At 36.1% G+C, this 26,850-nt stretch overlaps 2 protein-coding genes and 1 long non-coding RNA gene across 4 annotated transcripts in view; 1 reads left to right on the top strand and 2 right to left on the bottom strand.

The window, feature by feature from the left end:
• LOC135226961 (uncharacterized) overlaps positions 1–7,563 on the top strand; it is a 214,010-nt gene extending 206,447 nt beyond the window's left edge. For both annotated transcript variants that reach the window (XR_010317322.1, XR_010317321.1), the window contains exons 6-7: positions 5,837–5,957; positions 7,242–7,563. This is a non-coding gene — a long non-coding RNA (uncharacterized LOC135226961). The remainder of the gene's footprint in view (positions 1–5,836; positions 5,958–7,241) is intronic.
• LOC135226960 (uncharacterized) lies at positions 75–4,165 on the bottom strand. The gene is made up of 4 exons (XM_064266648.1): positions 3,981–4,165; positions 2,707–2,844; positions 1,747–1,933; positions 75–1,017 (listed from the first exon to the last, which is right to left on the bottom strand). The coding sequence occupies exons 2-4, from the start codon at positions 2,835–2,837 to the stop codon at positions 754–756; spliced, it is 582 nt and encodes a 193-aa protein (XP_064122718.1). The 5' UTR covers positions 2,838–2,844; positions 3,981–4,165; the 3' UTR covers positions 75–753.
• Positions 4,128–20,106, bottom strand: LOC135226958 (uncharacterized). The gene is made up of 7 exons (XM_064266643.1): positions 19,980–20,106; positions 19,224–19,369; positions 18,314–18,421; positions 16,797–17,026; positions 7,460–7,588; positions 5,827–6,001; positions 4,128–4,257 (listed from the first exon to the last, which is right to left on the bottom strand). The coding sequence occupies exons 1-7, from the start codon at positions 20,047–20,049 to the stop codon at positions 4,162–4,164; spliced, it is 954 nt and encodes a 317-aa protein (XP_064122713.1). The 5' UTR covers positions 20,050–20,106; the 3' UTR covers positions 4,128–4,161.
• Positions 20,107–26,850: the final 6,744 nt, after the last annotated feature.

Raw genomic sequence — 26,850 nt, 5'->3', positions numbered from 1 at the left:
TGGACTTCGGGAGATGATTATTTGTTCTAGAAAATTTTGTTAAAAACCAGTGCTGAGTCGAAGGCTCCTCTTGCGGGCGAGAGCAAAAACGGACAAAATACCACACAGTTTTAATAATATATAACACCCACAACAGCATTAACCTGATCTTTGGTCCTTTGTTAATTATATTTACTAGATACTTTATTTTTCTTTTGTCTCGCTTTTATCGATTTTCGCCTTATTTTTTATTTGAATTTGATTAACTTCTCTTCTCATCTTTCTACGCAAGTTCGAAGCTTCGTTGTTTTGTTGGCAGTCAAGTTTCGATTGGCTCTAAATTTTGATAGCTTTTACAGTTGACTATATAGTCCTTAAGCTCAAAGGAAATCTAAAAGGAAACCCTACAAGTCAAGTTTATATGGTATGCATTTCCATTTTGTACATGAAACAATAAGGATTTTTCAATAAATGGAAAAGTAAAGCTTATTTTAAAAACGGCTCATTTCTGGTTACCAACCCATATGATAAGCTCTTGAAAGTTTTCTTCGTCATAGGACAAATGATACCATCATTCAAACTTGAAAACATTTTCCACACTTTTGACAGTTTTTCCATAAGAATAGGCTGGGTTCTTATATTACAAGTCAAATTCTTGCCTCTTTAATCTCGTTAATTAAAACTCCCCTGGACACAATAAGTTTCTGTTAGTTAACTTGTGTGTGTGTGTGTGTGTGTGCAAAGCAACCACTCTTATGAGTCATCAAATCCACTTCACTGTGCATTCATATAATAAAGGGCAAAATACTCTCCCGTAAAGGCTATCCCTGATACAGACAGTCCGATACCCCAGATCAACAGAGGCCCCTGCAAATGAACGATAGTCAGAGCCGTTGGGCCCTCTTGCTCCGAGGTCTTCCCGCTTGTTGATTCGCCCGGAGTCAAATGAGGCTCCATCATTTGCCGGCGTTTTTCCAGACGACCTGCTTTCTTTGCTTTGTCCAGCCAGTCTTTCATCCATTTGTTGAAGATTCCTCCCTGAAATTAATCATAAGAAATGAAGGCCTACATGAATTTCGCAAATATCTGTTAATAAATAAGATATATTACAGAGGAGATTAGTCACGGTAAGAAACTTGCTTTATACAAGCACTCTTACAAGCCCGTATGTATGATGGAAGAAAGACAAAAGTGCTTGCTAATCAATGGGCTCCTCCGTACATAGGAATCAGATGTAATTAATGGGGTTCTTATCTAATGCCAGCGAAATGAATCGCATTAGAATCTTATTATTAGGTCTAGATGTTAACAAGACGGTCAATTTGCATGAAAGAAATGAACATCATTATGGAGGAACATTCTTGATTAAAAGGTTCCAGTTTTTATTTTAAGAGCATTAGGTTTCATTACGGAGATTAAATCTTATTAGTGAAATAATTTCCATAGAGAGGATCAAGTCCTCCCACAATATTGTTGCAAATAACACCTTCAGGCAGTTATGGGTGAAGGAAGGGGTCTTGAATTCAAGTGAGAGAGCCCTTGGGGGCGCAGGTAGCGTCAGACAAACATTTTATCTTTTCACTAATTCTATATTAGATTTTCATAAAGATTTGATATCCGTAAGTTACTGGTTTATCAACAACATGGAACATAGCCTTTCTTGACGTGCTATGATCATCACAATACATTTGCTTCGCCTCGCCTGAATTTAGCGGGAAGCAAACACTCCCTACCCCTCTCCTAAGCAACACAAAGCAGCTTTAGTACCTCATCAAGTGCCAGAATGACGAAATCGAACACGTCCTTGAAAGGGGCGTCATGGGGTATGGGCCAGCCATTGGGGGTGGTCATCAGTCTCTCACGACCGACGTAGAACGGCGACGTCCCATCCGCCTCAGTGTAGTGGAGAGCCAACTGGTGCTGCAGGTAGCGCAGTGAGTCTAGGTAAGGGTACCTGGGAGGAAATAGACGACTAAGTGACCAAAGCTTTGTTCACTCCTTCATGAAACTATCAATTCGTTGACTAAACTTTGGGTATTTTCTTTTCTTCGTGCAAAATGTTATAGTATAGATTAACTTAGAAGATAAGCTTTTCCTATGTTTTTAATGCCTTTTTATAGCATGCGTCTTGCAATATATTATATACCTTAAAATTCAAAAGATTATTGCCCCTTCTGAAAAGATCAAGACAGTATTCATTAGTCAGGTCAACATTTAATTATTAATTTAGATTAGCGATTAGTACTATTGTGAATTGAAAGAGCAGCGCTCTGTTCCTTTCCTAACGTCGGTCGTCGATGAAAATGAAAGAAGAGCAATCTGGAGATAATTATTAGAGTTAAGTGCTAAAGAAAGTGTCGTCAAAATAACCAATTTTTGTCAATGAACTATGCTAATTTCCATTAAGTTATGTCACCTACATCGTCAAAATAACCAATTTTTGTCAATGAACTATGCTAATTTCCATTAAGTTATGTCACCTACATCACATTAAGTCCTCTTAAAAAACCGGGACTTTAATTCAAGCAAATAGCCATGAATCTACGAGAGACCGAATGATTGATTTCCTAATTAAACAACTTTATTTTGTAAATTTTCTGTGATATACATTACAGCCAGTTACATTTTTCCAATAAAACAACTAGAAATAAGTGCATTTATATATTTCAAGTCGGATTGATGACTTTTATCGTTAAACAAAGAGATTTTTCGCAAACTCCCTCCAACCTGTATTTCAGAGTCAAATCGAGGCCTTCCTTTATTTCGAATCCTAATTCCATCATGTTTCCCAGAGCTCTTCTCGAATCCGACGTCGATTCCTTCAGGATATCGCGGATGGTGGCCCCGAAAGACGGCATGGTGACTCTGTGGAGGTTAGTCCAACGTATCAGCAACTTAGAAGTTGTGTCTCACTTTCTCAGGTTGTATAGATAACATCCTGGTTTGTAGAGACCCAGTAAATAAGAGATCTAGGGTTTGGCAGTTACCAACATCAATAGGATAAGAAGCGCCATAGCTGAACAAATTGTTTATGTAAAATGATAATGATACAGTTTGTCTAAAGACTTAATAGGTTAAATGTCTATTCTAGTATAAATAAGTTTAAAATTTATTTTATGTCATACAAATTTTTATATGAACTAACTCTCTAGAGGTTATTACAAATTTCACTTGAATAAAATGTTTAGAATAGATCACATAAAGGTACCAACTAACTAATTTAATCAGGGTTATCAGTTTGTGCACTGGCAACATGCGTTCCGTGACGTTCCTTTCATGATATTCCATCTCCATTCACATACTTGCCTCAACACTGTCCTTCTAATGACAAGGAGCGAATTGGAAACGTACTTCCTACCAAGGAATCAATATTTAATGTAATGGCAAAATCTGCCATAATTACAATAGATACGAAAGAAGTAGACAACAAGCTTAGAATTAGATTAGCCCGTGCCCCTCCCCTTAACTTTGAGCAATACTATTCCTTGCCCCCACCAGTAATTGAATTTGAAAGGCCACTCCATCAAAGATACCAGCTGCCATGCAAGGCCATGTGAGTAAAAATACCAGAATTTGACAGTGTCTCTATGGCTGACATGTCACCTGTTTAATTTGATATTACAGCTATCCGTATCAATGTTCTCAAAATCTAAGTATCGAAGGAAAGATATGTTTCCATCAAGTTCCCTTCATCTTATGTCTCAGTTGACCAAGAGAAATAATAAAATTCTGAGTTTACCAATTATTATGAATATAGATTGCTAAATTGTGAGTGTACTGACTGCAGTTTAATTTCAGATGCGTCTGCTAATTGTAATTCTACCTACAGGTTGACATATCAAATGGATCGACTAAATTGTAAGTTTACTATATGCCGTTTAAACACATATAAATCTTTTTATTCAAATGAAAAGCTCTAACTTACAATGATAGCGTTAAGGCTAATTAGATTTTTTTTTTTAACTCCAGATTCTGCTAGTAAGATGAAACGGACCGCTTACCGTTCAACAACATTGACCAACTCTTCCAGGGTCTCAGGCCTTGGAGGGTATCTGGGAGCCAGAATATAAGCAACCAGGTTTCCTCTATAGACCGTACCAATGACGAAAGCGCCGATCAGCCACGAAATCACGAGAGTCCTCGTCGGCGCTGAAGACACTACTACCGCACAACTCCTGTTGTCTAATCCTTGGCCCAGGAGTGTCCGAGAACAAGCAGTGCAGTGCGTCCTGCACTAGTGTTATTTAGCTCTGAGTAACTTTGATATCCTTTGATGACCTGTGGGTATTGTGAGAAGGACATTCTGATCAATTAAAGTTCCAGCAGCAAAAATTGTCCGTACAATAACGCATATCTCCTATAACTGTGTATCGTTTCACTTTTATACCCATAGGGATCTTGCTTATCTTCCCATAATTTACAGTGAAGCAATTCCATTGGCTGTCAAAGTAATATAACAATTCATGCATATACAACACCATTTCTGGACGTACCCAGTGTAGACTGAGAAACACTACTACAAGTGTTCCCAAGATGAGAAGCCATACTTCGTTACTCAGAGGGTAATATAGACTCTGCCATTTAGGTGCGATTGTTGGCTTGACCATGGCAAAGGCCAGATTGACATCCAGCTCATAGGTGCGGGTGAAATCCACGTCCTTAAGCGTTGCTGGAGCTAAGATATGAATAATTGGTGCAACCCATGCCAAGCGCACGGACACGCTTTGTTGTACCTGTTTACGATAGCAAAATGTATTTGGACATTCTTTTTACTTTTTATTGACGGGCAGTTGGAGTACGTAAACCTATTTCTCATAGTAGGTTTTAAGACCGGTATCATAATTAGCTCTTATTTATTTTCTGTGAAGAATATTCTTTGAATATTTTTAAACTTTCAGTCCATATAAAGAGCTGTCTTTTTGAAACCCAAGTTTTATTAAATTTCCTCCAGGGAAAATCTTTTTTTTTATTATTATTATTATTAAATTCATCACTGCGATTCATACTCCTCTCTGCTTTCAAGACGCTATCCCTTCCGCAGGCGTTCTTTTTCACTTCCTTTTACTCACTAAAGCTCTCTTAGTGTTTAACTTTTCGTGTGCAAAACAGAGGACCAAGCACAATTTTACAGTATCGGGAGAAATACACTATGAATAAAGATACAAATGTTGAAATTCACATACGTAGATGAAAACCCAATCAAAACAACTGAGTCTAGAGTTCCCAGTATTCACCATATTTCTGTCCTTCGGCTTCCAGTAGTTTGTAAATGTTAAATACTTATTAACGGTACTTCTATGTTATTTTCTGCACTTTGATGATTATTATCATTTCATAAAAACATCCACAATTATACTACGGACTATATTACTAAATAAAGACAATTACGTAAACGGACGGTGTTCGAAAGTCTTTGTTTTTGTCTTGTACATAGGAAGTTTACCATATTATTGAGGGTTTTTATTTTATTACACAAACTGGTTTTTCACGAGATTGCGCATCTCTTACCTATTATTATTATTATTATTATTATTATTATTATTATTATTATTATTATTATTATTATTATTATTATTATTATTATTATTGCTTTTGGGATATAAAACATATCATTGTTGTTACACAACGAGTGAAAAAGATCAACTCAGCCTCCTCGCTCAGAATGAGAACTTCAAGAGAATCTAATTCTTGGAATAACATTCGTGTTCAGTCTCCGCAAAACCGATTCCTTTAACCGAAAGAACGAAAATAAATATTCACTAAAAGACTTTCCGATCCATACTTTAGCACAAAATATTTCTCCTTTAAACTTGCCTTAAACTTAAGCACTTATTAACCACGACTTACTTCTTCCCAGGACTTCACTGGCAGAAGACTGATGGAGAAGTTGAGTGACGCCGCCATCGCCTCCAGCATCAGCCTGTCCGTTCCAGAATATTCCACACCACCATCGGCCGTCTTCTCCTCAACCCAGTAAGGTTCGTAAGGCAATGCAGACACGTTGACAGCTCGGCCGTACATACTAGAAGTAAAGGGGATACAAGTCGTTTGTCATATAATACATTCTTTGAGAATACAAGCGGTCTGACCTTGAAAGTTGTACCATGCGCACTCTGAAGTAATTCTCTCTCTCTCTCTCTCTCTCTCTCTCTCTCTCTCTCTCTCTCTCTCTCTCTCTCTCTCTCTCTCTCTCTCTCTCTCTCTCTGTATATGTATGTAGTAGTAAATGATTATAACTAAAGCTATTAATCGGTGACGCCGATAAACTACGCTGTGAGAGCTTACATATAGTACATCTAGTCTTTCATCTAATAGGGCCCTTTAAAAATATTGACAGAATCTTAGAAATCAGTCCTGTAGATCTCGAAAGTGTCGTCATTTTCTTCTTTTTTCATAAGTCTGGGAATTATTTTTGTTTCACATCAGTGCCTTACGAAGCCACAAAGCTAAAACCTGTTTCACGGCACGTCATTTATTTTCCAAGATAACTTGGCAGTCTATCTCTCATGTTGTCACCTTGGGAGAACTATGATTATTTTTTCAGGCGACTCCGCCATAAAAGAAATAAAATAAGTAAATCGAATAAAAAGATAGAGAGACAGAACTTTCATTGATATGGTTCTGTGGTCTTGCTGAACATCCTTGATTAGGTAAGTGTAATCTTCGAAAAACGAAGGCTCATTCCCACCGGTTTCTAGAAAAAAATTATATTTTTAGAATTCCAAGCTCTAGGTGTAATGCCTCTGTTGACGTCATGTTTATAGATCCTGAGCTTTGTTACTTTCTCTCTATTTGCTTGGCATTTCCCCCATTCGTCTCAATTTCTTTTGAAAAGTTCTTTCTTAATTGGCACATTTTTACGTCTGACTTTTCCCTTACCTCTAATATTTCTTAACATTTATAGTTTTAGTGGGCGCTTCACAAATCACTGGTATTCTAACTAACAGTACTTTCTATTATGAATTACTCTTCCAGTCATTCAGCTACTATCCTTGAAGACTTTTCAATTAAATGTATTTCACTGAAAACTTCACTACCAACCAAATGTTCCCGCAAGTTGTTCAACCACAATTTTGTTCCGCTTTGTACGATGGATATCATGCAGTAAGACTTTAATGTTTATTTATAGCGGTAAATGAGTTCTAGGCATCTCAGTCAGGAGCAACCTGGACTACCTCACTGACTATCCCACATATGATTTCTGATTTTGTTTATTTATATCTGATCATCCAAATCCTTCTTTACTATTTCTTCCTTTGCAGGTCATTTGAGTACTACACCTTTAGTACTGAATCCTTTATTAAACGCGAACTAACGACTTAGAATGTATGTTTATGTTTGCAATCACAGGGACTATACTACTGCGCACAACTAACGTAGTATAGCCAGGTTTTAGATGGATATTGAGACAAAGTCCAGAGGAGAACATTTGCTTCTGCAGTTCAACGTAACGTTACTCGTATGCTTCAAGCTAACTTACTTTGAGAATTTCTGAGGAAAAAGGAGATTACTATCTGGGAGAACGAGATTCTCCGATTGCGTCCAGAATCCAACTCGAACCAGACGACTTCCAGAGGCGGTGAACGGCAGGTACGTAAAGAGGTTCCATCTGCAAGTCACTGAATTGTATTATATTTGCCATAGTATATATTTCCATATTGTATCTCATTACATTGTTTACCCCATATAATGCCATTGTGTGTTACAATATAGTAGCCAGATCATACAATTCCATTAAATATGGAATGTTACTCCATATATATAAAAGACTAAAACTAAAGAGGTCAACCAGAATGCTTGCAGGAATGTGATCAGACCAGAGACGATAAAGTATGTAGGCTAAGTTGACATGCCGTCATCTGTGGTCATTCATTTGTTTTGAAACATTAGTCCAAGCTCCCTGCTTGAGACAAACACCGTGACCTATAGCTCAAGCGGCCTACGTGATTAGTAACTATGTCATCTGATTGTATGTTCGTATGTTCGAGCTACTGTCTGCTTCCTTTATGATTTGTAACTAAGATGGTAGACAGAATAGAGTTAGCCATCATCATTGGCAGACCTGTACCTCTTTACCTAAGCTTTATCATGTAGAGAACAGAGTTAGCCATCATCATTGGCAGAAGCGATCAAGCCATCGTCATTAGAAGACTGTACAATCCTACTTGATCTTCACCATGTAATCTCAGAGAATATAAGTATTTTTATACTTCGTGTTTTCTACTAAGAACCTCACATCAGAAAGAAATCATCATGAGTTTAACACATCGTCGTCATCCAAATAAGATAATACCGACTTCGTAAGTGATCTACAAACCCCAAGACACTCCAATGAGTATGGAAGTGCATAACCAACCGACTTAGCGTAAGATTATCGCAAGTCTAACATAACCAACCGACTTAGCGTAAGATTATCGCAAGTCTAACATTACCTCATAGGGCGCCTTATTATACAAGGCAACGGCCCTAAAATTGGTGGCAGATTACCAGAAGAACTCTACAACGTCTTCCGAAGAAAAAACCAGAATAATGAATAATGTATATCAGAAGTCAACGACGACGAAAGCAGCAGATTCTTAAAGCAACTTATTATCATCGTTTAGTGGGCGACTTCAGAAAACAACAAGAACTCTTCAACGTCTTCCGAAGAACAACAAATAATGAATCATTACACAAGTCAACGACGACGAAAGCAAGAGATTCTTCAAGCAACTTAGTATCATCGTTTAGTGAGCGTTTTCAGTAGTGAATAACTTCAAGAAACAAACCCGACGTGTCCTTTTCCTACGGCAACACAAGCTTCGTCTCTCATTAGAATCATTCAAGAAAACATCGTTAGTGAGCGTTTCCGGCACTTCAAGAAACAAACCGAACGCGTCTGCAGCATCGTATCTTCAAGGGCTCGAATCATCCAAACAATGCGCACGGGGGAAACTGAAGCCAAACCAGTCATCCGCTAAACAGAGAAGGAGGGCCAAGGCCGTGTGTCGTTATCTGAACACCGTGACTTCCCACAAAAGCAAGCTAAGTACAATTTTTTATTCGTTTGGAGTAACTGAGTGTTTCCTTTACAGGTCGAATTTCGTTATTCCTGTGGCTGAAGTTACGAGACATTCTTAATCTTACTTTTTTACAGAAATTATCTACATCATTGAGATTTCGCTACTGCGAGTTTTTTATCTTTGAGTTTCTGTTTCCAGAAGTTCTCCTGAAATATCATAATCATATACTGTGTTAATTTTATCATTTTGGGTGATTATTAATCTTTTACGTAACAAATCATATTAAACAGTGAATATGCGTTTACGCAGTGGACGTCTGTATTTATACAGATGCATGGATAGGGTCGTTAGGCACTGCAGTGATTAGAAAACACACAAAAACAAGTGGAACACCCATACAAATCTAGATAAATTAGAGGTAACACTATTTCGGGTCATGACAAAAAATGCTCCTTTGCAAAGTCCCGATCGCAGTTTTAGCCTTGAGTTTTTGAGTTATATAAAATATCGAACCTCAATGACTCAACTTAACTTTAAAAATACGGCTGTATTGCAAGGAATAACATGTCTGTAAAAAACTTTCATTAGGCTAAATGCGCTGACCAGGATCCATCACTATTTCAAATTTTAGCAAAGACTGAAGTAAACAACAGCAAGTACAAACAGTTAATATTGAATGCAGTAGAGATAACTTGTCTTAATAGTAATCGCTCAGTTCCTAATAGTTCGTCATTCATACGTTCGTTGCTTTATACATAACCAACAACAGAATGCTAAAAACACACAATACGTTGCCGATGGTAAACAGTAGCCCTAAATATCAAGAATCAAACAAAGCAAACTCGGTTACTGTGTCACCTAGTCAACGGTCAGGGTCAGTTAAATCTGCCGAGTGTTCAAAGCATAGCACATTTCACATAAGCGACTTCAGCGGAAAGGGAGAGCGATGTTGGAAAAATTGAAAAGGAATTTTCGTATGCATCGCACGACCGTATCAAGTAATCAGAGCAGGTTCTCGTTTTTTTTAATACATAAGTTATTATAAGTAGTGGTGGATTAAGCCCGACTGTACGCGCCGTAAAAATTAGAATATCTTGTTTTATTCCTTTAGTACACGTAATATCCTGTATTTACGGACTCACCGTCTGTTGTTCGAACTTCCCTAATGAGAAGTCCGGATAAGCGAGCGCTTACAGATACCTCTATAGTTATGGAAAAACATTGATCTGTATCTAGTGTAATTGTAAGATATCCATCTAGGGGTATACAAAATATTATCTTACATCCTGCAAAATAAGGCGTGTTTATCAAAGGAAAATCCTATAAACCTTCAAACATATTAAAATCCATTTGAACAAAAAAGAGACAGTTAATCAAATAATAACTTATATAAAGGAACTATACATTTGTCTCATAAATCACAACATTGTTCAAATGACCCAACAGAATTCTCCCACACCCGCAGTTGCAGTTTGCACGCAAAATCTCGAGAACATGCACCCTCGAATGTCTTAGTGTGAGTAAAAAGACTTTGCTGGGATCTGAAATTTTAATCCTTCCCGACACTCTGAAATATAACGATTTCCACGAACAAAGCCCTAGACACGGTTGACTCGCAGCAACAAGTTAATCTAGTAATCCACAAAACCTATACATATAAATATCGCATTTTTTTTATTGTTGCTAATTTTTAATCACACCAAACCAGTCGTAGATGAATCTCTCTTATACTCTATCTAAAGTAATATCTGTAAAGTCATTCAAGCAGAGGTGATTCAGCAGAAATTTTTTTTATCTTTTATCTGAATACCAGGAAGTTTCTCTACTAGCGAGTGATCTCTGGGAGAAAAACGGATGTCATTGAAGACAAAATTGAAAAATGTTAGTAATAGGAGTCATTAGGAAATCAAATAAGCCCATATAATTTTTCCCTCAAACGTCATGCCATAAAAGATCGGACTTGGTGTATCTGCGTAGATTTCTGTCGCTTAAACAAGGAAACGACTCCCGACAGTTTCCAGTGCTATGTACCGACGACATCTTATCTCTGTTAGGTTAGAATAAATTTTTCACCAGCTTGGACTTACTTAAAGGCTTTTACCAGATACCATTACCTAAGTGATTGTACCTCATACACCGTTTTCAGCACACTCAGGGGACATTATCAATTTTTACGTATGCCTCCGGCTTACGTTGCGCCCCAATTACAATATAGTGTTTGGAGACTTTTAGGGGATACCTTACATGCCTATATGGTTGGTCTTGTAATCTTTTCTAATACCTTAGAAGTACATTCACATAAACTAGAGCTAGTGCTACAGAGACAAAGACAAATAATCTCAGAGTAAAATATCTAAAATATCTAGTCAAAGTCTTAAAGTAGTCCATGGTAAGGTGTCGGCTATTTATAACTTCCGGTACCTATTAACATAAAAAGGGGATAGAGCACTTTTGCGCTGTAGTGGGTATTACAATCGTATGTAAATATGTAACTCTTCAATCATGACAGCTCCTTTAACAGATCTTACGAAGAAGGGCGTAGATTTATTATGGTCTAAAAAGCATCAACAGGCGTTCGATATCTTAAAAGCGGAATAATGCAGCTCACCTAACTTAAAAATCCCTGATTTAAATAAGGAATTTATTTTATAGCAACAGACGCCTCAGACCAAGGGGTAAGAGGGGTACTATACTTCAGTAATATGATAAACAGTTCTTTCCTATAGCTTTTTATTCACGTAAACTAAAGCCCTCTGAAAGTAAATATACAGTAATAGGCAAGGAAGGGCTAGGTATCGTTAACTCACTAGTACATTTTAAGTTCGTAATCTACGGCTATCCTATTAAAGTCCTTACTGACCATAAGTCACTTACCGAGTTTTTCAAAGGCTTTAATCACAGCCCCAAAGGAATTCGGTGACATATGATCATTCAGGTTTTGGAGCCAAGTTAAGATATCTACCTGGGAAAGCAAATATCATAGCTGACGCATTATCCCGCAATCCCGCACCATACTGCAAGGAACCATTAATTGGACTAAAAAAAATATAGAAACATCCGTGCCTATTGTTAAAACCGTATCTAAACAAGAAAATTCCTTAACCGAAGAGATCGCGAGTATTGAATATCTGGGTTGGAGCGCCGAACTGTTACAAACTGAACAAAGCAAGAGTCAACAGCAATAAGCAAAACAATAAACACTTCGAACGGAAACAGGGTCAGCAGCAATAAGCAAAACAATAAACACTTCAAGCAGAAACCCTAAAGCAAAAGTATATTTAAAGTATGTGTATCAGAATAATGTAATCAAATGTAATATTATATGTAGGTCTGTGACGAGGAAAACCCGAAGAACACAGCAGATGACTAACGACCAGGTATTAGTAATAATCTCTTTCATACCAATCGTCCTAAACTGGTTGCATTCCGTCATCCAGGGTTCCCTATTATGTCACAGAAAGCCAAATCACTGTTTTACTGGCCTACAATGCTTACAGATATAAAAAGCACATAACTAATTGTAACACGTGTCATGAAAACAAGGGACACACTAAGACACCTGTCAGTTTAAGGGCATATCCCGTGCCAAATCAATCAATGAAAGAATACAAGTAGAATTATTAACAGAATTACGAGTCTGACAGATGAAATAAACACCTCTTAGTGTTAATAGTCGCCTTGATACGTTATATAGAATTAATAGCACTAAAAACAAACACCGCAATTGAGTGCACTAGGAATATTTATGAGTGCTAAATCAGTAAACATGGAATTCAACACATAATAATAATCTGACTCGGGTGGTGTAAATCAATAATAATCTCCTTAACTCGTTGTGTGAATTCCTTTCCATTAAGAAAACCAATAATATATTTTATCACCCAGAGTCAATAGGTTTGGTAGAATAAGAGATAAATAAGAAAGTGTCAATTTCTTATGAGTTACATTCGTGATATTGGATCCGAACTGGATTATAGCGGTTCTCGCGGTTTTAAATACCTTTATCATTTATATCTTGTATCTATAGAATTGATACCGCAAGTAGCCTTATACGGTATGCCGCTAGAACATTTTTCCACATATTCAAGCCAACCATTAATTTATCAAATATATATAAAAAAATTATATAAATAAATAAATATAAAAAATAAAATAAATATGGATACAAGTGGAGTCGATATAATACACTCCGTAACAAGTCGGAAGGGTTACAAATTATAACAAAAAAGGAATTACGATAAAATCAATAAGCAAAACGTAACCATAGGTTAATTAAAATATCCAAATATATATACGTAAAGATTTGAACTCTAACTTAACGCTTTAGTAATGACAAATAAGCTAAAAGTTCAAAAACATATCAAAACCTACTGACATATTGTCTGTCCCGGTGATTTATATTCGTAGTCAATGAAAAATAAATAAATAAAATAAATAAATAAATAAAATAAAATAAAATAAAAGAGATTTTAAAGTCAGGAAGTCTAGAAGTGAAAATGTATATCTATGGAATAATCCTATACGGATCTTACAGGGCAAATAATAATATATAGAATTTGTATGGAAACCTTTTTTCTTTAGTTTGAATAAGGAATATCTAATTTAACATAATTACATTTATTTACAATCATGCAGATTTCCAACATGAAACTAATATTATATCATTCAATTTGGTACTGTTTTTTTTCAGACATTCTTCTCGTGTGGGTCGAGTATTAAAAAACAAAAAATTTATACTAAAGTCGTATTTATTACAGCAAGTAACGTAACTCTTAGCTGGCTGAGAGCAATCTCCTGCCAGGATGACGTCATCAGTTCTGAAGGTGCATGGCGCATCTGCCGACTCATCATTGTTCTTTTTAACCTCAATAAACCGCTTGCGAAGCAGGTTGACTGGAGAGAGGAATGCTTAGCTCATGAACTTCACATGTGGTTCATGGGTCATGATGACATACATAGCCATAATATATTCTTATCCACATTGCAATGCAAGCTTGATTAAGGAATCGCAATCATTTTAAAATTAATGAACAAAATAAGTAAATAGAATTTCTATAACATCAAAATGAATTAATTTTTTCTGAACCTCATAGACAATTAGAGTCAATAATTCAGCTTATGATATTAGTAAACAGACATTTAGAAGTATCAAGTCATGTATATGAAAAATTTACTTGCAACGTTAGCCTATGGCAATTCAAGTAAATCACATTCATGGGAAAATGTCACATTTCTTGAAAAACCCAAAGTTTATATAGAAATTAGTTACATAGTGGGTTCTTTCATAAGCATCTCCTGCCTAGAAATTAACCTCAGAGGATGCGCGCGAGAAAATTGAGTATGAAACTTTTGTTAGGGGCACATAGGATCGGATTTTATCACAACTTAATTTCAGTAAGCATAGAGAAATACAGAATCATGATTAATATTCTCTTTGACTCTTATGTTGCCTGGCAATCTTACAAATAGCTCCGTTTTCCACTTCTTTGTCTAGTAACTTACTACCCGTAATATCGAATTTTCTTTGGGATTCGTAATGATATCTGTTTATTTTTTTATAATTATGGATATTTTTACAGTCATCATAGACCTGGATAGGTTCACTCATTGTTAATGCCATGGATAAAAAAGTTTGTACAGCTGACTCTTTTGAATTCCATAAAAAATCAGCGAATTCATGTGGGTTAAGTCTGGTCTTAATGGCTCTCTCCCTCCCGTATTTGATGTTCTGAATTTATTTTGCCCTTGTGACAAGTATAATTTCACTTGCAGGCTGATTAATGGAACCTGATTACAGTATCCTGCAGTACGATAGTTTCACATCGCAACTTCAAAAAATCGTTCATCGCTGCGTACGACGGCAGTTGAGTAACAACCGCCTACAATGTGAAAGGAATAAGCACCACCATGGACTTCTTCGACCGACACCCGTATCCCGTCGTTAATCTCGTTTTAATGCGGAACGCTCTGGCGGCTGTCGGAAATCGACTACAAAAGGGACATACTTCCAACAATTACGACCAGGAGGACATTCAACTCTACGTTGCTGGCGAAGGACTCATGCTAGGGGTGATTTTATTCATCGCGAACGTATTCGTTTGGCTTAGGATGCAGAGAACAAGTATGGGCGCAAAATAGAACGTTGGACCCCGCCCAGGCAAATTTTCCCCTTGTTTTAACCATTTGGAATTGGCCATTTCATTTGGCTATAGGTGGTTGTCTGGAACTGTGTAATGGACAAAAAGTTGTTCGAACGCTAGTTAAATGTGTTGTAGTATAACCTCGGTCATGTATTCTCTATATAAAGTATCATGTATCCTATATATAAATGATCATAAATAACAGAGTCGAAATATACCTTTACGTGTACGCAATAGGAATCTATTTAAAGTGCACATATATTAATCATAATTATATGAATCCATATACATATGTATAAATAAATTAGGTAGCCTATAATCAATCTGTTACCTTTTATCTTACCAATAACTGCAGATATGTAACATTTAGCATAAAAATCAACGAATCAATCAGCATAAACATTAATAATTTTTATCAATTCATATATGAAATTTTTATCAGTTAAAATATGATTTTTATCATGTTATCAGAGTACATTAGTATTTTCTGTAGCATATGTATCTTAATGAGATGAAGTGAAAAACTGTATCAGTATATATCACGTGATCACTATTATTTACCAATATCATTGTTTTATATCTAACATAACCAACCGACTTAGCGTAAGATTATCGCAAGTCTAACATTACCTCATAGGGCGCCTTATTATACAAGGCAACGGCCCTAAAATATATATATATATATACATATATATATATATATATATATATATATATATATATAGATAATATATATATATATATATATATATAATATATATATATATATATATATATATTTATATATGTGTGTGTGTTGTGTGTGTGTGGTGTGTGTGTGTAGCACTGTATGTTCACCGCCAAGTGTCTTTTATCTTTCACAGCCCTTGTTACCAATACAGCCGTTAACGAGACAGCAAATGAGGACGAGCGGCCAAATAGATCGGCATGAACGGAACTGCCTTCACGGACCTGTTAACCGGAGGAACGACCCATTCACTGGTTAAATATACTATCTATAGATAAATGTAAATTAGATGACGGTCCTGAAATCTACCAGACTTTGAGTAGGCTCACTCTAAAGCTACTGTACACGTAGGCTTACATATGCGCTGACCATACTCTGTAACATAACTGGTATGTTATTTATCTGTTAATTGTTTGTTACTGTAACGTAACTAATCTTGTTTATTTGTCCGTTAATTGTTTTTGTTACTGTAACGTAACTATTGTTATTTGTTTGTCTGCTAATTGTGTTTCCGAATATATTTGTTATTGGTAATAGTCTGATTGAGCATTTGTTTCTGCTTGTAGGGTTGAAGGTTTTTGTCTACATGTGCAATAAAATGAAAGAAGAAATGCTGCTGTGAGTTGTATCTTCCTTGGATTGCTATAGATATATATATATATATATATATATAGATATATATATATATATATATATATATATATATATATATATATAAATTATATATATATATATATATATGTATATATGTATATGTATATATATGTATATATAAATATATATATATATATATATATATATATATATATATATATTATATATAATATATTCTTTTGCGTGTTTTTGTCAAGTGGAAAAACAAAGAAAAACATCATTTTATTGTTATTTAAAAGTAGCATTATATAAAACTACAATGTTAATTATTCGTAACGTGCTAGAGCCACCCACCTTTGCGACTTTCGCTTGATACTGGGTAAGACAAAGAAAGTATTCATCATGGAGAATGTCCAGTGTCTGGACAGGACGTTGACTTCCTGCTGACTCAGTCGTCCAACGACCAGAAGTCTCGAGTGACCCCCCAGGAGACGCCTCTCTAGAGAGAACCTGCCGAAGGAGCTGACGAAGGTCAGGTCGTCGCTCAGCAAGATCACCTTCACCTCTCGGTGGCCGAGGCGAACCTGCCATTGTCGTGGAAACTGTCATTATAAGTTCAATGGATATAAAATGCGGACATTACTAATCTATAATTCATTTTATTTGCATTTTGACACGGAATGATAGTTTCAAAATTAATATCGAAAAATCGCATTGAAACTGAATAGAAACTTCAATAATCAGATATTCATTTGGTCCTGCATACTGATGATTAATGTTAACTTCACTAATCAGTGTAAAATAAACTTTATTTTAGAAGCATAATACCATTCGACAGTAATTTATCTGAGCCTCAATTTATCATATATATTTATTGTTATCGAAAAGCAACTTCAACATTCAGTTCGTGAAGCATGTTCAAACATTAATAATTATTCCGTTTAAATTTTAACATTCTTATTCTTTTAAATTTCAGTAATTACCGGTAATTATTTTTATGAAAGTGAGTACTATTCGATTAGCTTTCAGCTCCTCTCATCCGATACTCACTATCACATGTAGTATCGAAATTTTATGTTTAAAACCTTCGTATTAACATTCATCGAGTACCTGTATTCATTCCAAAATTCTGACGGGAACATTCTTTAGCTTCCGGCATGCAACGAAAAATACAATATTTTTAAAGTCAACAAAGGCTTGGGTAACATCAGAAATTTCATTTCGAAAAACTTCACCGAAAATAAGGATTCTAAAAATCAACTCGGGCCTACATTTCATAGACCATTTATTCAAGCGTTAAAGTTGAGTTGATAAAAGCAACTTCGCACTCGTGCCAGACTTTATCACCGAAAGGAGTAATGTATATTTAAATATCGAGTCGTTTTTTCTGGAAATTAGAACATTTTCTTCCTCACATATAACTTTTGATTACAATCTTGTGTGCGTGTGTTAGGACGCACTTAAACTTCTAATACTCGTTCCTGCCTCATTTGTGTAAGCCTTACAAAAGAGGCCAGAAGCGTTTGTGAAGTGAGGAAACGACTTTTCATTGGCGCCGTTCACTTCGACGATCGAATCCCAGATATCAGGGCCTTCTGGGTACAAAGGAAATTTCGGCCTTAGAAACCGCTTCATAATACCATTCTCTGTTTAAGTTGGGTTTGAAATTCAGATAATGGATAGTACGCTGAGAGGAAGCAGACCAATAGACAGGCCTGTGAAACGATAGGCAGACAGTCTTTCATCTCTGCGACATCTAGTCTCACTGGATATTGAAGACAGAACTGAGAGGACACTAAACTAAGTAACTTGGTGGAAGGGTTGTGTTCGTTGAAATGAGTCACAGTAAGTCACTATAATAATGTTATTACCTGTCGCGCTAACCTGACAAGTTCTTCAACGGATGTTCTGTTTGAATCATCTGCTGTCTCTGGGTTGAACAAAGCACTTCCTTGGAACACCGCTGACCCGCTCAGTGCCTGTGAAACAGATCTCCCATGAGTCTCAAGGGACGTGGAGTGAGACATGGAGATCGAATGAATTTAGGGAGCAAAGTTTAAAGAATAAAAGAACAATAACAATAATCGAAGGTTTTTTCAACCTACCATTTTAAGCTGCAGGCCAAAAAGATGAGAAGTAACAGAAAATAAGGTAAACAGTATTAAATACTAAGCTGAAACACTTAGCTTCAGAATGCTAAATAAAAACAAACATCACAGACAGTAAAAATGAACCAGCAGCTGCAGATTTATATAGGAATAATGTGAGTCATCACTTTTGATCAAGTTTCAAAAGAGCTTCGATCATTTCCTGGTTACCCATAAACCGGATAAGAAGACTTTTCATGCCAACATTTTATAATGATGATGATGAGCAGACGAGCGACCCAGAAAATTTATGGTAACGACAAGAGAATGCACTCGAATTTTTATCCCGCTTTACCACAATTTTTCTTTCTTTGGAGCTGTTTCTAAAATTTTCTCCTCTCTCTCTCTCTCTCTCTCTCTCTCTCTCTCTCCTCTCTCTCTCTCTCTCATCTGCTATTTTTCTCTCTTTTTTTTCTCTCCCGTAATGTGGGTGTGTTCTTAATAAGTTTCCCTTCCCATCCCCACCAGCCTCCCCCTCCCGCTCCGACCCCCACTCTGTCGCTCTGGAGTGACGTGACGTGAGTGTGTTGTGAGGGATTTCCTCTTTCTTCAGCTTCAGTTCGTTGTTGCTGCTGTTGTTGTCGGTACTGACGTTATCCTTGTTGTAAGCAAACTACAAATTCAATGGACTTACCTTCATCAAGACTTGAAGCTCGTAGTTATCATGATCAGCGAAGATGACATTGGAAGACCCAGGGAGACTCTTGACTATTGACAAGGCTGTTCTCACGAGGGCTGGCACACTGCCATTTCCTGGCACTGCCATGCTCCTCTCCAGGGCTGTGGGAATCACCAAGCACCCCTCAGTCACAAGTGAATAGATGACGTGTCAACATATGTGCTAATTAATAAACTGGCTGCATGCTTGCATTACCTAATCATAAACTGGTATACGAGCATTTATCTCTCTCTCTCTCTCTCTCTCTCTCTCTCTCTCTCGTCTCTCTCTCTGCTCTCTCTCTCTCTCTCTCTCTCTCTATATATATATATATATATATAGATATATATATATATATATATATATATATATATATATATATATATATATATATATATATATCTCTCTCTCTCTCTCTCTCTCTCTCTATATATATATATATATATATATATATATATATATATATATATATATATATATATATATATATATGTATATATATATATATATATATATATATATATATATATATATGTGTGTGTGTGTGTGTGTGTGTGTGTGTGTGTGTGGATAGACATATATATGCGCATATGTATAAATGATCTCTAGCTTTTCTTGTAAAAAGTATATTTTTCGTGCATTCGTAACTAGATACAACAAATTCATATACTGTTTCATTACAGGAAGCTAGTCTATGGAGTATTGACAAGCAGTATTGCAAGGGAACCTCACCTGTGTCAGATGAGTGGAAAAGGGATGAAATCAGAAGAAGGCCTTTGCAGCTGAATGAGGTCATGCCCATCGTGGAAAGTCTCCGGACCAGAAGAACGGCAAACACAGTTATTTGAGGAGCTCAACAGCCCAGCTACGTAGAGTATAAAATTGCATGAAATAGGCTTAAAATAATTATGAAATTTGCTGTGATTTTAACATTCTAAATGATCGATTGAAGACGAATTCTTCAACTACTCAAAAAGATTAGAAAAAGTTGTTGTTATTATTATTATTATTATTATTATTATTATTATTATTATTCTTATTATTATTAGTTATTATTAATTATTATTATTATTATTTTATTATTATTATTATTATTATTATTATTCAAATAAAACTCATAATCACACGAGTCAATAAAATATAATGGAAAAGTGAATCCACAATAATATGTCTGTTTGATCTTGTTATTTAAAATATAAAGCAGAAAGCTTTCGATGACCTGCCCGGTCCTCCGTGTCAGTCTGGCTATAATTACGCAGTGACTATACGAAAACTTTTTTTTTTTTTTTTTTTTTTGACTAGTATACAAATGGCTTGTTTGAAGATGGGTAGTTCACGTTATCCCCTCATTCACCAACGGCAAACCAGCTAATCGCCTGGATCTTCGAAGTGGCGGTTCGTCTCTTGAATCATTTGGTCTGTTGTCCATAGCACCTTGGGCGCCTGCAACAAGGGACACTGGTGTGTCCCTGTTACCTGAACGGAAGAAGATGAGGCAGCGGCAGTACCAGAGGTGGCTAGATTATTGGTGTTATTACTATTCAAGCTTTCTTTGTTATAATCTCTTATAAAATGCCAGCAAATTATTTCATTTAAAATAAAATCTTCCTGCGTAAAGGCTTTATTGCCTTTCATAGAGAAACCCCTGTTAATAATTGCTGCTTCCACCAACCTTCTAATACCTGTGTCTTTACTATTGAAAATTACTTTTGACTCGTTCCAATTTATGCGGTGATCGTCATTTAAACTATGTGAGACTAGTGCATTATTTTCAGCATGCAAATTATAGGCTCTTTTGTGTTCATTGATTCTGATTGATAGTCCCCTCCCACTTTCTCCGTAATATTTCTTATCGTAATCCAGACAAGGTATTTCATAAACACCAATTTCTTTGTTAAAGCTTTGGTTGGAGTTATTATTTTGCATGAGACAGCCTTTGAGTGTATTCTTGTAGTTGAAGACCAGGTTGACCTTTTCTTCGTCTTTTTCATTAACGGTTTTCCTAATATTTCGTAAGTTGGGATTAAAGGGTAAGGTTAGATACTTTTAAGTTCTTTTTTGTATTCAAATTGACTTTTTATGTAGAAAATCCTTTTGGCTTTAGTGAAGGCATTATTTATGAAATTTTCTGGATAGCATAATTTTCCAAAAACTTCTTTTAAATGATGAAATTCGCTGTCAATATATTCAGAATCACATATTTTCAAGGCTCTTAGAAGGAAATTTATCATTATGTTTTGCTTTACTTCATTATTATGAAAAGAATAGAAGATGACATAAGCTTCAGCATTAGTCACTTTTCTGTAAACACTAAATTTAAAACTAAATGTAATAGGGTCATGGTATACCAAAACATCCAGAAAGGGAAGCTTATTTTCCATTTCATATTCCACTGTAAATTGAATGGAAGTTAATATGCTATTGACATATCTCAAAAACTGCTCGAAATCTATTTGATTACCTTGGAAAATGACGAGACATCGTCGACATATCTTACCCAAATGAGTGGTTTTTATTCGGATCACATTTGGAGAGGATTTCAATTTCTACAAATTCAGTGCACAAATTTTCAAGTATGGGGGATAAGGGTGAACCCATGGCTACGCCAAACTTTCATTTATAGCCTTCATTGTTGAATGACAATATTGTGGATGAGACGCAGACAAATCAAATCTAAACACTGTTTTGTAGGTGTAGGGAGGTTAACATTCCCAATTTCTGACTATTCCTTTAATTTTGTAAGGACAAACTCTAGAGGAACGTTAGTGAAAAGGGCCGTAACATCTAGGCTAATCATTTTTCCTCTTACATCACCCAGTGTCCTAAGCCTGTCTGCAAAGTTACTTGAATGAAGCAAGTGAGCATTAGAAAAGGTGCCTAATAATGGGCTGAGCTGTTCGGCTAACCACACAGCCATAACAGATTGTGGCGAATTACAAGTGGCTATAATAGGACGTAGAGGGCATCCTGTTTTATGAAGTTTTGGTATGCCGTAAAAGAAAGGGAGACTCGGTATTTTCTTTGATATTTTACTCAAACAGTCAATTATCAATTAATCTTTTTAGTTTATTGCATAACTTGGAATTATGTGACACACCCATGCCCAAAGCCACATCACCTGCATTTCGTTTGGCGCCCTCAAACCTTGCTGATTGAAGAAGTTCTTCTCGAGTTGCCATCTGTCTTCTCAATCCCAAATGTGCAGATTCTACTTCCCATGCCGCTGCCTTGACCCTGTCCTCTAGAAACATTCGCAGGTACTCTGGGAATTCCTCGCCTCCAAATGACAGGCAACTGATGCGACCACAAGTTCTTGGCCTTACTTGTTCTTGTAAACAGTTTTTCAAGAATTTAAGCTGGTTTTTCTTTTTGATGAAAGAAGTCCATCTTCTTATTAATTTCCTATACTCACAAAGTTCTTGATGGTTATGAAAAATCACCGATGTCCGTTCCATGAGTGTAGACGTAGATAAATATTCAAATAAAACTCATAATCACATGAGTCAATAAAATAAAATGGAAAAGTAAATCCACAATAATATGTCTGTTTGATCTTGTTATTTAAAATACAAAGTAGAAAGCTTTCGATGACCTGCACGGTCCTCCTTGTCAATCTGACTATAATTACACACAGTGACCATACAAAAACTTTGTTTTTTTTACTAGTTTCGCCACAATCTGTTACGGCTGTGTGGTTAGCTGAACAGCTCAGCCCATTATTAGGCACCTTTTCTAATGCTCACTTACTTCATTCAAGTAACTTTACAGACAGGCTTAGGACACTGGGTAATGTATGAGAAAAATGATTAGCCTGGATGTTACAGCCCTTTTCACTAATGTTCCTCTAGAGTCTGTCCTTACAAAATTAAACGAACAGTCAGAAATTGGAAATGCTAACTTCCTTATTCCCACAGAACAGCTTTTAGATTTCATTCGTCTATGTGTCTCATCCACAAATTTGCCATTCAACAATGAAGGCTATAAACAAAAATTTGGCGTAGCCATGGGTTCACCCTTATCCCCCATACTTGCAAATTTGTACACGGAATTTGTAGAAATTGAAATCCTCTCCAAATGTGATCCGAATTAAAAAAACCACTCATTTGGGTAAGATATGCCGACGATGTCTTCGTCATTTTCCAAGGTAATCAAATAGACTTCGAACAGTTTTTGGAATTTGTCAATAGCATATTACCTTCCATTCAATTTACAGTGGAATATGAAGTGGAAAATAAGCTTCCCTTTCTGGATGTTTTGGCCTTCCGTCGGCCGTACGTCTGCCTTTGAGCTCGTCAGTTTTGGTCCCCGTTTTGACTCATTTCTGCTTGCAGTTTGGCTATTGAAGCTTTACAACTTGTTTGTGAAGTTATAGTGCCGAAAGTGACTGGGGAATAATTGAAATTTTTATCAATGATTGCGGATTGCCTAAGGGCCCCTATGTTCAAATTTTCTCAGGTTTGCGGAGCCCAGAGTAGATGGACCTTCGCCTGAAAACCCTACTTGGGACTACCTTTTTTAAAAATTTAACAAATCAGAACTACAGAAACATTGCCGACAACTAGGATTTTCGAAAGTGTGGGTAACAAAAGATAAACTAATAGATATGATAGTGGGGTCATCATTATTCTTTACATCCAAGAAGAGTACCCAACGAGGACCAAGAAATGAACCGGCTTGAAAAAATCCAATTAGAGGTAGAGGAAATAAGAGAGTTCATGTATAAGAAAGACCAGGAAATAGAAGAATTGAACACTGCAATAAAATCATCTCACGTAACTGTTAACAAGCTGAATGATCGTATCTCTTCGTTGGAAGAGCACGTTCAGGAGAGAGAGGAGAGAAGATCGAATGTGCCGTATGCATCAGGTGAAAAAATTCTACTGATTGGCGACGAAAGTTTGAGTGATTTCAAGAAGACGACTGTGCTATCAGAACTATACCAGAGGCTACGTTGGATTTGACAAAATGCTCTTGGACACCAGATAAGTGCGTTATATATTGCGGAATACACGACTTCATGGGAAATCGAAATGAAGATATTGTATTGGATAAATTGAGTTCTCTAGTCACTAAACTAAAAGATAAAAATGACACCATTGTAATAAACGTATGTGAGCTTGTACCATCTTTGAATGTTGATCTAAATTCTGTTATAGAAGAGTACAATGTAAAATTGATAGAATGGTGTTATGCTAATGGAATTTCAGTAGTCAAGACGAATTTAATGTTCAAATTTGGCAGAGGAGACATTGATGAACTATGTTTTAAAGAAGGGAATAAAAATTCCGGAATATTTTTGAATAGGATGGGGTTAGTACGACTGCTTTCGGCACTGAAAAAACAATGTGGGTTTTTGAAGGTGAATACTAATAGCAATGCAACCTACAAACCCAAATTGCCATCTAGTCGCTTTAACAGTGCAAATACACATCAGCAAAGGTGTACACCTTTGTATCCCCGAAATCAGGAAACAACAAATGTAAATGGGGCAAACCTCACCGATTACCGTAGTACGCATGATATACACAGACCCTCCAAAAACTACCACAGCATAAATAGCTCAAGAAATTTAAAGCAAGGAGGTGTTAATAGGATTGGTTGTTATAATTGTGGAGAGTTTAACCATAGAGTATCAAACTGCAGGTTTGATCATAAGATTAAATGTAATAACTGCAATGCATTTGGTCACAAGAGCAAATTATGTAATAACTATGTCTATTAGGTTAATGGCCAAGAAGAAGAATGCACCGTAGAAGGTAACTGTAATAAATCAAGAGATTTTGTGAATATATTTTATCTAAATGCACAATCACTGTTATGCCATAAGAATGAAATAGAGACTATGTTAATGGATTTGGAGGTGGATGTTTTATGCGTCAGTGAGACAAGGCTTCTTCTGTGTATGGATGATGCCTTTGTAAATATTCCTTTATATAAGATGTTTCGTTATGATCGAGGCCGCGGTGGAGGTGTTTGTTTATATGTTAAGGATTATCTAAAAGTGACCGAAATAAAAATGAATATCGAAAGAGTTGATTGGCTGCGTATATCGACACGCCAGAGCGGATGCAACTTCGTTCAATTATATTATAGAGACTTTTAAAAATGCTGTTGTACGTAACAAGCCAATTTTTATATTTGGTGATTTTAATGATAATTTGTTGTCTGCAGGAAATAAAATGGAGAAAATTATACGTAACGCCAAACTTCATCAGATCATTAACAAGCCTACTCGTGTTACTTGTAATTCTGCAACGCTCATTGACCTATTGATAACTAATGGAACTGATATGATTAAGCACTTTGATGTGGTCCCCTGCCCAATAGCAGACCACGAGGCAATTACTGCTATTCTAAATCTGCATAAACCAAAAAGAGAACCTGTCTTTAAAACTTACCGATCTCTAAAAAATTACGCTTCTCAGACACTATGCGACTTGTTACTAAATGAAGTCGCCCTCATCAATGAAATACTAAACACTGATGATGTAAATTGCCAGGTGTTTATTTATTTCTTGCATTGACAAATGTGCTCCAATAGTGACTAATGAAATCAGACGACCCCCTGCCCCCTGGATAACCCAAGATAAAAAAGCGATGAATGCAAAAGATCTCGTGCAGAGATATCTTAAAGCCCAAAGAAATGATGTACTAATGGCAGAAAGTTTGAGAGAATTGAAGAAAAAAAGTAAAAGTCATGATAGACTCCAGTAGAAAAGAACACTACAGACAAGAATTCCAAGATACAAAAAAAAACTATCGTAAAACATGGAAAGTAGTTAAAAAAAATGCTCCATACTGTTAGCATCGAAGCACAAATATCTGAAAACAGAGAGGATATTAAAGCTAAAGCGGAAGACTTTAATGAGTATTTTGCGAATATAGGAAAACAAACTTACGAGAAAACTCAGCAGGTGACATCAGCAAATGAGGCTCTAAATCATTGGTCAATAAATCTAGACAATCCAGGCGGATTCAAGCCTTCTCCAGTAGACTGTGAGACGGTTATATTAACTATTAAGGATTTAAATAACTCGAACGCATGCGGATCTCATGGTATTACTCTGAAATTTATCAAGGATGCACTATTTATAATAGCATTTTACATTACAATAATCATCAATACTTCCATCGTAACTAGCACCTTTCCTGATTTATGGAAATACCCTTTCGTTAGTCCTGTTTTTTAAAAATTGGAGATAGAGATAACATAAAAAAACTATCGGCCAATCACACTGTTACCTACTCTGTCTAAGGTACTGGAAAAGATTATTGCTAATCAATTAACAAAATATTTGGAAGAAAACAGTGTTTTATCTGAACATCAGCATGGCTTTAAGCCTAAATTATGTACTGAGACCGCTCTTTTGAAGGTAACTGGTCGAATATACTATAATAACAGAAAATAAAAAGATATCACTGCTCCTACTACTGGATCTATCCAAAGCCTTTGACAGCGTGAATCACAAAAACCTATTAGAGAAATATATAAGTTATCTCGCTAATCGATTCCAGTCAGTAGAGCTAAAGGGAGACATTGTCATCTAAATGTGAGCTAACATTTGGGGTCCCGCAAGGATGCATTTTAGGACCAATGTTTTTT

This window comes from Macrobrachium nipponense, chromosome 15 (assembly GCF_015104395.2).
Source record: "Macrobrachium nipponense isolate FS-2020 chromosome 15, ASM1510439v2, whole genome shotgun sequence".
In the NCBI taxonomy this organism is placed as follows: Eukaryota; Metazoa; Arthropoda; class Malacostraca; order Decapoda; family Palaemonidae; genus Macrobrachium; species Macrobrachium nipponense.
Note: the sequence above shows the minus strand (reverse complement) of the source record. Positions and strands in the feature narration are given on the sequence as shown.